The 12,562-nt window shown below is 38.0% G+C and overlaps 1 protein-coding gene across 1 annotated transcript in view; it reads right to left on the reverse strand.

The window, feature by feature from the left end:
* GRIK1 (glutamate ionotropic receptor kainate type subunit 1) overlaps positions 1 to 12,562 on the reverse strand; it is a 161,757-nt gene that overhangs the window by 44,881 nt on the left and 104,314 nt on the right. The window contains exons 6-7 of the mRNA XM_035546079.1: positions 12,028 to 12,201; positions 8,496 to 8,639 (exon numbers count right to left, since the gene is read on the reverse strand). Coding sequence (XP_035401972.1) covers positions 8,496 to 8,639; positions 12,028 to 12,201 — 318 coding nt within the window. The remainder of the gene's footprint in view (positions 1 to 8,495; positions 8,640 to 12,027; positions 12,202 to 12,562) is intronic.

Genomic DNA, 12,562 nt, shown 5'->3' on the forward strand with positions numbered 1-12,562 from the left:
TGAATTGTGTTGCTTGATGGCAAGAGACAAGGTCGTGAGTGAGCTCCTTTTCTTATGTTTTTTCCCTACTCTAAACTTACGCTTCTGGACTACAAAATCAGATATCTGAAAAATTTGTAAAACAGTAGGTTTAAGTACATCTAAATTGTGGCCATGTACTGACAATACTACAGCTCGCTTTTCTACAACTAAATCTTCCAACTCAGTAAATAACATAGCCACAATGTCCTAATCAAAATGCTAATGACAAGGAAAAAATTCCTTTAATTCTCTTGTTGTTTCTTTCCTTTTGGAGGAGAAAGCTTCTGCTTTATTAGAATTGCAGAAACAGTTGATAGATTTAAGAGATTGTGCTACTGCTGCTAGTTACAGTGGAAATCATAATAAATGTGCTCTGAGCCACACATCAACTTATCAGCTCTTACAATTAATCCTCTTTTTAAAAGAGATTCTTAAGGATTAAGGAATATAGTGAGTTAGTGTATGACTTTTCTATTTCCAAATCCAGCATAACAGATGTAATAAAAAGAGTTTCAGCATTCACCATTACAGGGTTTTATCTGCCCCACTGAAAATCATGATGTTTCATAGTCTCATTACTCCAGGACTGATACTATCCTGGGCTTCTAATAAACAGCACTGATGAAAAAGAGGAGGTGTAGGGAGGCTTGTTCTTAGGAAGGAGTTTAGGCAGCTATTATAAGATTGAGCACACCCCTGTCTTGAAACAGGAAAGAGAAATAGTGGGTGAATAGAGAAGGAGAATTTCTTAGGGAAGAAAGGCTTTTCTGTGAACTGCTCAAGAGTGCTTGTTTCCAGAGCAGTGGTTGAGCTTAATGACTTTCAGGTAATCACACTAAAGGCTTTTGGTGTTACAGATTTGATAAATAAACCCTGAATACTTGAAGATGACAGTTCAGGTGGACTCATTTCAGAGCATATGTTTGAAATGCCTTTGAGTTCCTTTAAAGCTTACACTTACCAGATTGCTTTACAATAACAGAGGTGAGGGAGTGGTGTTGAAGGATCAGAAGGAAAGGTTAAACCTTGCCATGTATTCTTCCTAGTGTATTTTATGCTACACAAATATGACTGCTACTGAAGTAGCTGGGTGGGTTATGAACTTGGAAAACAGCTTTACACTATTCTGTTAATGGGGAATGGGACTGCATTGTAATAGATACTGTTTGTATAAGCAAGACAGTATAGAGACATCATGTTTCACATAGCTAAAAGACTAAATACATTAACTAGACAAGAGCTGTCATCCATCTTGTACAGAGTAGAATCTCAGCATTTCCAGCTAGAGGGCTTCTTCACCTAGATTTCAGGCCCTGTCACTTTTGTTTTGGAATGAGGTGATAGCTACAAGTGCAGATAGTGAACAGCCTGATCATGTCAGCCTTCAAAGCAGTGACCTGCTTTGCCCTCTCAGGTAATGGAGGCACAGTTTTGGAACTGGCCAGAAAAGATTTGTTCATGGTTGCAGAGGCCACAGCAGAGCCAGGAAACAAAGCCAGAGCTTCAGTGTTCCCACCCAACATCTTGTGTGGGAAACATCCTCCCTGACTGCACTGTTGTACTATTACAGTGACATTAATCCACTGGACTACAGAGATGACAAGGAACCCATGGGGACTTCACGTGGTGCAAAGCTCTGTGTCATTTCCACCTGGGATAACAGCACACGAGTGCTGGCAAATATGTGAATGAGTGAGTAGGAGTATGCGTGGTTGAGGAACAGATCATTTTAATGAGTGTACACTGCTCCAAAATCTAAACCATCTGCATTTAACAGTTTTCTTGTAAAGTCATTGGAGTAAAGACTGTGCATAGTGAATTGCTCAATGGTGGCATGGCTAGGGTCCTTGGGAGCTTTTCCAATACAAATAATTATAATCAAGTTTAGGCCATGCACTAACACTTAAATGCAAATATCAGTGTGGAATAAATGAAGTGTATTTTTAGTAAGCTAGAACATATAAAATATGTTCTGAAAAAAAAGATTTTGTGTAGCAAATATAAAAATACACTCCATATATTCAGATAAAAACACTTTGTAGGAATTCTTTCTCACTGTTTTTAAACAAATCTACTTTCTACATAATATTTGACAAAGTAAAAATTGAATGGAAGAGAATATACATAATCTTTTTGTCAGATTTCTTGTTTTCATTCTAAACATTGCAGTATCAGAGCCTTGCCGATAATTTTTATCTATTCAATATGCATTTATTCTTACTATGCAAGTTATAGGACCATTATTTTGCTATTTATGTGTGCACAGATCACTGCATAAATTTTAAACTTGAAATTTGATTTCAGAATATGAATCTCTGTTGGCATTAATCTCAGCCATACATTATCTTCATGGAAAGCTGACCTTTATTTTCTCATAAATCATCATGGGATGAAAGTCTAGCAGTTGTTTTGTTTGCTCTTTCAATTAAGAGTTTCCAGTTCAAAGTAACAGACAGCAGTAGGCTTATATCAGAAACGCATAACTTAATTTATGGGCAAGACCTAAGTTTTTAAAAAGTAAACAAAAGAAAAATATTTACTTTAATGAGAGTGGTTCAAATCCTAACACCAAATTGTCTGGTGTCCTGCTAAACTAAATAACTGCTTTTCTTTGGATTAACTAAATATTGGAGCATCAGAGCCCAGAGATAACTGCCACCCATATGTTAGAGATGATATATTTTATCTTAACACTGAAACACAATGAAAAAAATGCAACAGAACAGATACTATTTTATGTTTTGGAGTTGAAATATTGTTGTCTTTCCTAAGTCATGTGAATAGAGATTTCTGTGCATCAGAAAGGTCAGGTGACTGACACACAGACCCTTCTTCAGGCAGTAGGGGAGATGTTGGGTTCTTGGGTCTCCTAACACCCACAGTCTTGTGGTGCCTGACTATAGATTTTTAGCAACATGAAAATGCTCCCACATGTTGAATTTCATAGCAATAAATGTTAATAAAAAAAAAATCAGTATTTTCTTCTCTTGTAAAATTTTTTGTGTTTCTTTGTTTGGAGATGGTTCAAATTTTAGCCAAAAATAATGATGAATATTTCCCCAAAGGGATTGCTTTCCTTTCTGTCTTAAAGTCATACTATTTCTGTAATGAAAAATCTTCACTTTCTTCTTCCAATGATGTTCAACATTTGTTTTAGATTTAGTTAGTTATTATCAAGAATTCCCTGAAAATTACATCCTGTGATTTGATACCAATTAATCAAGACTCTGACTGTTCCAGTCCTCTCAAAATGCTGGTCGGCTCATCAGACTTGGGCAAAATCAATCTGCATGTGGTGGTGCCATCTTCAATTCACTTAGTTTTGGCTTCAGTTCCCTCCATAGAAACTTCCAAGAAAATCTAGTAGTCCCAAGGATGTTTCCTTCCCCCTTACCAAGAGAAAAACAAACCAACAGGATGTCATCTGCACTGGCGGATCAGAATGAGTGCATAGTTGCCTCATAGTGCACAGTTGCCACCTATCTATAGTGCTAGGTAAACATTGTAGAGTTCGGAGATCCCAAGGAGATAAACTTTCAAATATCCATGTGCTGACTAAAAAACACAATATCTCAGACCTGCAAAACTGCACTAAATATGTGGGAAAATAGGCTTACTGCTGCTTTTTTTGGTCGTAGATCAGTCTTGTGTAGAATAAGCATGTATATAACAGATAGCTTGGAACAGAAGGAAGTTACTATTTTTTTTTTGTACTATCTCAGCATAGGTGAGGTAGATATGCAGCTGATTTTGTAGGGAAGTATGGGCTAGTGGCTAACGTTCTGAAACATCTTCACTCAGAAGAATTATTACAAACAAGTTTAGCCAGAGGCTTGCAAGATACTTTGACGTGGTAGTCCTCGTATGACCAAGTCCTCCTATCTTTTTGATTTCCACGAACATTACTTTACACGAAGAATTGGTTTAGCTCAAGAATCCTCTTTTACTTGTGGTGCAGGACTCAGCTGCTCCACAGCTCATTTTGTGGTGGCTGGGAAGTAGAATGCCTGCTTGTTACTAGCTTCCTAACTATGCTGATGGAAAGGCCTCTCTGTCTGCAGACCAAGGCTATCATTTGCTTAAATGCCTTGAGTTTGGATTACAGGAGTGATATTTTTCTATACATAAGTACTTTTTTCTTCTTTTTGTAAGGAAGAAGCAGAAAATTAAAATATTTACAGCCAATGTAACCAGAATGCAGAGTACCACACTCTGAATTATTGTCATGGTTTCAAAAAACAGGCAAAATTACAACCTAAGCAGGTAAAGATGGTCTTGTTGGATAGCTTCATTTCTTGATGCTGAGCCAGTTAATGTCCTCTTGTACAGGGAAGGACTGGATACATTACTATTATTTATTAATTTTACTTTTGAAGCAGTGTCATCCACAGACCAGAGTCTCATAATGCTAGATACTTTAAAAACTATACAATGTGTTCAACATTTACAGTATCTTTTCACTGTAAAAATAACTTAAATTAAGCCCTCATTATAGGTTTTTAAGAAGGAAAAGCAATGCAAGCTTCTTCAGGGACTTAATGTTACTAATCTTTGTCTTTGCTGCAGATCAGAGACCGTCTGTGAGACATACCATATATTACCTGAAGAAACAAGAATCATCTAGAAGAAAAACTTATAAATTGCAATGAAAAAGTTTATTGAGCTTAAAACCATTTGAGTTATATTGGTTTTCCGATCTAGCTGGGACATCTTTGTTCAGGAAAATTATTATAAATAAGTTTATCCATAGGCTTGAAAATCATACAGTTATGGTAGTCCTTCTATGACCAAGTCTAACTATCTTGTTTCTTTCTGTGATCATTATGCTAGCCTACATAATGAATTCATTGAGCTGAGAAGATTGGCAAGAATCGTCTTTTTACAATGTGTTATTGGTGACGGTGGCGTTTTTAATAATGTAATACCACCAAAAGAAGTCTGTTTTTAATTGTTTTATTTATAATATAGATGGATTTCTCTCACTCCTGGTATCTACTGACCAGACGTGCTTGAAACATATCTTGTCAACAACATAACATAAGCTCAAATGTAGATGTAAATGCTTCAGATTTCTTTTAATCTTTGAGATTTGTGTGTGTGATTCTGTTTGAAGGCATTTAATAAAGTCATTCAAGATAAAGTCTGCATCTGTATGTTCTGAAATTCTTCTCAATACAGTTGTTCTTGTAATTGTTACTGCATTTGAGTGAAGGGAATGCACATTGGTTCACATGATAATTGAATAAAAATCAATAGGCAGTTGTTATTCTGGAGCTTATCTCATGATTTAAAGGGGAACTGATCATTTAATTATGAACACTTGTTTCATGTTTACACACATGGTCGCTTAGGAAAGGTGGAATCATGCTTTCTCTTTTTCTTCCCTCCATGAAGAGAGAATAACCTAATTTTTCTTTCTGGGCTTGCGAAAGATGGTACTCCCTGCAAACACTTCCACAAGGGCTAAAATATTAAAATATCGTATATATATCAATGACATTAGGTCACTGAGGGAGACAAGCTTCTGACAAGGATTTACTTTTCATTAAAAAGACCTTCATGAGCTATTGTAGAACAGTCTTGATCCCAGACAGTATTTTATGTGTAACAGCCTCCTTCATGGGAACTAGCTGATGACCTTTCTGACCTCAAAGCCATCTTCAGGGCTGGGTGACTTTGAGCAGGCTTACTTTTCCATGCAATTTTCCAAATTGTTCCTACAATCAGCATTAGCTCATAAGATCTTTAAAGAGTAGAAGAGTAGTCTTTCTGTCACTGCAATTGATTATCCTGTAGTTTCAGACATTTTTTTCTAGTGCTTTTCTCCTATAGTCCTACTAGTAGCACTGTAAGTCTTGGTCATTAGGGAAAATAGGCAGTGGTTCTGGTACTGCTCTTGCCTGGTATACTTGCCTGAAGTCCTAAGGCCAAGAGGACTATTATCACATTAAATTAGCTGTCTTTTGATTTTATGTACTCTGAAAATTCAGAAATGGACTCCAATGGGCATGCATTCCGACCAACACCAATCAGAAGAAGATATTTTTCCCTAGGATATCCACTTTCCTACTGCTTTCTGGAAGAAGATAACTTGTGTACCTGAAGACCAGGTATGACATGTGCTTTGATTACCCAACAGGACAGTGACAACCTTAAAAAATTTAATTTGTCCTCTGGGCAGTGAAGAGAGAAGCATCTTGCCAGCTCTTATACAAGACAGATGCTTTCCAGCTTATTTTCTGCTTGTGTCCTGAAGGGTTCTGAGGTCCTCTCTGTTACCATCAGCCTAGCATTTTATAGCATGGGATCATAAAGCAAATGAGATGACTGCAGTGCTTATCACCACCAAGTCATAATGAAACAAACAAAACAAAACAAAACAAAAACAAATCACACCAGGGAGCCACTGAAGTTCTTGCTAAGCTCTAACACCTGAACTACTCCTTGCATGGAACTTCGTTGTCTGAATGTTATTTACTGGGACTGCGGCATGGAACATTTGTCTTTAGGCCAGTCTGTGAAATGGCTTCAACTACTGTCAGTGCCACATAACAAAATAATATAATTAAATTGTATTTATGTGGGCCCAAACCATTCTTCCGCCTGCTTGAGGTTTTTCTCCATGCCTATTCACTTGATTCCTAATTTATACAGTTCATCCCTCCTTGTTGAGCAAACGGTATCCTAACATGAACAACATTGCATTTGCTATTTAGTTTCCGACACCTATCATAGCCTTTAAGGGAAATGTAATATTATGTTATTAAACCTTATCATGTAGTTTTAATAACCATCTTTTGGACTAGAACAGAAACAGGAAGATAAGACCCTTGGAGTGTTTAAATCAGTGTTTTACTGACCATGAAAGACACTATCTGCACAACAATCACTAATGAAAGACACTATCTGCACAACAATCACTAATTAGCTTACATATCTCACTCCATGCAAGAGAAGCCAGCTGTACATGATAAATGTGAACTATATAACCATTTAACATTAAGCTTTGAATTGGATCTGCTGAGATTCATCCAGTGTTTTTGGTCAAAGCACTTCTGGTTTAGGATTCAGGACCCTTATACTATATTTTCAAACTCACCCAAAATAGGTAGGACACCACTGTAGAAATATACAGGTGTATTCACTGTTTACAAAATCTTTTGCTGATTTTCAATATGATTGTTTTTTTTGTTGTTGTTTGTTTTTTTAATGTACCAGAAATTGTATGAATAGCACTGCTACCTCATTTAGCTTGAGATTAAGAAGTACAAGAGCAAAGGTTGCTGCTTAGATCAAATCATAGGGGAGGGAGGAAGGGAGAGAGAAGTTCATCCTCTGAGATCTTTTTCTCATCTTCTGCTCCTGCTTACAGTCATCCCTCCTCCTCCCCAGAGGGTGAGCTGGATACGGCATGGCTGAGATCAGTGTGAGGGAATGAGCTTTACCAGTGCTGTCTCCCTGTCTCCTGTGACTGTTCCCTCGATATGTGTCACAGGCTGGGAAGTATTTCAAACTTTCCTTAATTCTTAAGTCAGGTGTCTGAGCACTGGGGTGACACTTGTTTTTTTTTTTCTTTGTACTTTCAAGAAGAGAAGCTTACAAGTAAAACTTAAAATCCATAAAACTGTGTGTGGAGAGTACTGTGTCAGTAGGTTTCACTGCTTTCTGTGTAGGTGAATGCCCACATTGTAGCCTGCCTATGGCAATTATAAATTTTTTTCTTGGTTTTGGAGAAAGTGACAACAGTTCTTCTACATGTTCTGTAATTGCCACATGTCCTGCCTTTCAGATTGTTCAATAATATTCCTAGGTTAAGTCATATGTCCTGACATGCTGCCACCACTTACCTTGTGCCGCAACCTACAGGTCCTGTTCTACCTACCCACATGCTAATGAATTTGGCTTTGACAGGAATCCCATTGTCATGGACAAAAAAAGAGGGGAAAGATTAAACAGATCTAGGAAACTTCAGATAATTTCTCATTTTCATTTCTACACTGTGCTCTAAAGGAAAAGTTTCCATTTAAGACTCATAATAAAGACTGGATATTGTGTTATTGGGTGTACTGATCAAACAGTCTGCAGAACAGCCAGGCTTAAGTGGTGAACCAACTCACTTTTCTTTCAATTTCTATAATGCTTGTTGTTAGTTTTAGAAGTTAGACATCCATAATAAACATTAACCAAGCAAAATCTATGTGAACTCTTACATCATATTAGTCTGAGATTTTATCATTTTAGGGTTTAGTAGCTTGTTTTTTTGAAAGACCAGAGTTGCCACTAAAATGCAGGTCACAACCTTGTTTCTGTAAGTCAACATTTCTCTGCTAGGAAGGTCAAGAAAAATTGAGTGTCTGGGTGCCAGAAATCAGAGGATATCATATGACAAAGGCACAGGAGCAGTAACACAAGCCAGTGTGGTTAAAGAACAGAGGAAGGATTATGATGGCCGTAAGCAGATGGTCTACACTTACCTCTTTTATCAGATTCATAAATCTGGGTCCAAAACGCCACGGCTTGTGTCTGTGACACTGTAGGGAGCTGACAGTCATTTGGGAGGCACGCTGGGAGGCCACTGCTACCATGTAAACAGCATCGTACATCAGAGCTGCTTCAGTCTGTGTGGAAAAAAAAAAAGAAAAAGAAAGAAAGAAAGAAAGAAAGAAAGAAAGAAAGAAAGAAAGAAAGAAAGAAAGAAAGAAAGAAAGAGAAAGAGAAAGAGAGAAAGAAACAGAAAGGCTTTCTTTAAAGTACATCTTTGTGTCCAGTCCCTGCTTTTCTCTACTGATAACCATTCTCCTGGGCTGCTAGTATGGAAGAGGCCTCTGTTTCCTTGTTTCATTCCTGGGTGCTCCATGGAGATCTGAGCTATAACAAAACTTGGTGATTTTTTGTTTGTTTCGTTTTGGTTTTTTGGTTGTTTTTTGTTTTTCCAGCTCATATTAATTTAACAGTATTTCCAGATGCACACAGGGAGGAAAACACAAGAAGGAGCCTGCAGATAGCTGTGTGTCATGGTGAGCATTTTTAACAAGCCTAAGGTGATACATAGCCCAGGTCCTGGCTTTCTGGGGAAATCAGTCCCACCAAACACCAGGTAAGTATTCCAAAGGTATCTATCATTTCTAAGTGTCTACTGCCCTCAGGGATCCCAGCTTTTGGGTCAAATGGGTGAAATGGCCCTACTGAGCTTTGGCTATAGCAATTCCTCTGCCACACCTGCCATGACACCTTAGAGGGAGGTGACTTTTCATTTTGAGGTGCCTTGGTAATAAAGTTGAACTTCTACATCTAACTTATAGTTGTCTAAGACAGGGCAGATGAATACACCCCTAAGATACCAAAATATTACTACAATCACCAGATGCTTGTTATGGTTTTTTTTTGTTGTTTTTTTTTTGTTTGTTTTTTGGTTTTTTTTAGAATGGTTTTAGTGGTTTAAAATCATGCCCAGTAAGCCTCAGACTAATATCACTTACCTTATCAGCCTTTGTCACTGGGAAGTTTTAGAAAAATCTCACCTTCACCTGCATTGCATTTCAGTGCTCTGGTGTGTGAGGTGGAAATGTCTGTGTTTAACTTAATGCACAGGGACTGTAAAAATGAAGTGCTTACATTTCTTGAAAAGTTACTGAATAATTAAGGAAGGATCTTAAAAAAAAGGCAGTAACTGGAGATGAGAAAAACTGGACTCATTTATATGAACTGCAAAGCTAATCCATTTTTATTCCTTTCCCCTGCAATTCCCTTGGGAAATTAATAGATTTGATTCTTTGTCTGTTTCATTTACCTAAGTACATTACGACAGCATCAGTCTTATCAGCATTGGAAGATTTTGCTGGCAATCAAATGTGATCTGAATTTATCAACTAATCTTAATGTACTGCAGATGAGGAATCGCTCTTGAAACACCAGTCAGGATCTGCCCGGAACAATGCTCCCACAACCCAAGCTAATTGAAAATCTTATAAATGGCGAGGCAAGCAGGAAGAGATAGCAACAATTGTTCTCAGTGTCAAGAATCTTAAAACAGATTCTTGATGCAAACAGACATAGTGATTAAAGGCCTGATCCAAAATCCCTCCAAGTCAGTGGGAAGATTTCGATTAATGTCAGTGGACTTGAGATCATTTTTTTTTTGGTAGATGGGAGAGTTGTTCATTCAGGATTGAGTATTACACGGGTGCGGAAGTCCATGTTGGTCTGTGTCCAAGGCCTAGTGGCTCTGGAGATGCTTGTTGAAAACGTTTCAGTGCATACCTCACTTTGCATTACCATCTGGGACCACCGTTGCTGTTACTTGATGACATGGTGCATCCTGTATGGTTGGTATGTTGGTCAGCACTGCTGGAGTTGGCAGTTGGAATTTCATACAACTTGTTAGTTATCCATCCTGCCAAGCAGCAACTGGGAGGTTAGATTATATTACCTCCAGCACTCATTTGTTTCTGCTCTCATTCTTGTTATGTTTTAGGGCTTGGGGTAGCATTGAGGAACAAAAGGTCACCCCATTTTCTGAAGCAAAGTGCCTATATGTTGACACTTGTGGTTGTACTTAAGAAGAAAGGGACTAAGAGCTAGGAACTTGTCTTTCTGAATTTCATATTCTGTTTAACTTATTGCAAAGAAATTCAAAGGTCTTCTTAGAACAACTATGCCTCTGTGTGTAATTTGTGCATAAAGAGGGACACGAACTCAAGACTGCCTGGGTCATGCTCTGCTGACCTCCCACAAGCTGAGATCAGGGTGAAAAATATAGCATGAACCTGAACGAAGAAAATCTGAAATAACAATAGGACATGTAATCCTGATCTCCTTATAATGTGCAGCTTGTCATAGCCTTATTGTCTAATGAAATATAGCAGTACTGCAGCTCTCCATCAAACTGAATAAGCAGAACTTGCTATGAATATTTAAATGATCACATCCAACTAGGAAGATGCTTTCCTTGGTATTCATGCTGTTTCAGAGCATCAAGGACACTAAGGTATTATAGAGATGCAAAGGAGGGGTTAAGACTCTAGCAAGGACTTCGTTTTTCCTAAAATCCTAGTTTTATAGCTAGGTGAATGCAGGTGAATAGCTAGATGTGAATAGCTACTCTTTCATGTCTGTCTATTTACATGAGAAGTTCCCAGAGAAACTTTCCTCCTCTGCTTTAGATACCAGTGAGCAAAATAACACTACTGAAAAAGCTCTTTTTTTTTTTTTTTTTGAAATGCTAGATAGCACACATAATGTATTTCTCTTCAGGATGTCAGGACGCTTCAGAATTTCCCCTGCAATCATCTGCAATAAAGTCTACTTCATATCACCTCTAATACTATCCAGTATATAAGACACATTACCTTACACTGCAAAAAGATGGCAACCCCTTACCCCACAAACCAGGATGGAGTCACACAGTCTGTGTAATTGTTCCTATTCTCTCCTTTGGTTCATAGGGGAGTGGTAGGGAGGAAATCCTGATTTCCTGGCTTGACGATACCTTTCATTTATCCTTAAATTATATCTTAAAAGACAGAGTTGCTGTAGATGATGGAAATGAAGGGAAAGGGCACTTTTCCAATTTAGAAATGCTATTAACTGTCCACACGTACAATATCTTTCCCTGCAGGTCATAAATCCTATACCTGCTTTGAAAGTTTTTATTTCCTGTTATGTTCTACACTCCATCCAGAACATTAATGGAGAAATGAGGCGGCAGTATATATGTTCAACAACAAAAAAATGAATGGTGTAAGCTGGACAGCCCTGTGATGGAGAACTGTTATTCATCTCCAGAGCTTCCCAGCAGTGGCTTGCCACATGGGGAAGTACAACTCTGGTTAATGGGGCAAATGCACTTCTGTGTAGAAGCACATGAAAAGAAATCTGTTTTGGGGATTCTGTTTTTCAACATTTGCATTATGAATGGAAATGCTGGTGGGATTGGTTCACCTCTGCTAGTACAGAGTTATAAGGTGTGCTGTAGACACCACTGCGTCATAGCAGTCATTCACTTACTGTCATCATGCCGTCAAGCAGTCCAGTCTCTGGTTTTGGTGGTGCCTGCAGACGCTCCATTGACCATTTCTCAATGACTGATGAAACCTGGGGATTCTCAATGTTGAGCAGGCGAAACCCTGTCATATTTACTCCACTGTATCTGTAGGGTTCCAGGTCTAATGCAAATAGATCCTAAATCATCATTAAGAAAACAAACAAAACCAGATGTAGCATTTTTAAAGCAAGATGTTTGGAAGGTACAATTAGGCCAAAACTGTATTTGATTTTTCAATCCAAAGCTTAAGTGCTGTTTTTTTTTTTTTTTCCCATGTGGACTCTCTGCTTGCCCTCAAAACCTAGTCACGACCGCTTCAGTTATAAATCTGAATAAACCAAATCTGTGTGAAATTTATGACAAACCACGTATCTGCTTTGTTGGAATGTAAAAATCAGTCCCCCACAACAACATTATTTTGCAACCAACCCGCACAATGCTATCTAATTTTAATTTATAAAAGTCCTCCAGCAGCACTACAGCTCTGTCAAACCAACA

The sequence above is a fragment of the Cygnus atratus genome, chromosome 1 (genome assembly GCF_013377495.2).
Source record: "Cygnus atratus isolate AKBS03 ecotype Queensland, Australia chromosome 1, CAtr_DNAZoo_HiC_assembly, whole genome shotgun sequence".
Taxonomy (NCBI): Eukaryota; Metazoa; Chordata; class Aves; order Anseriformes; family Anatidae; genus Cygnus; species Cygnus atratus.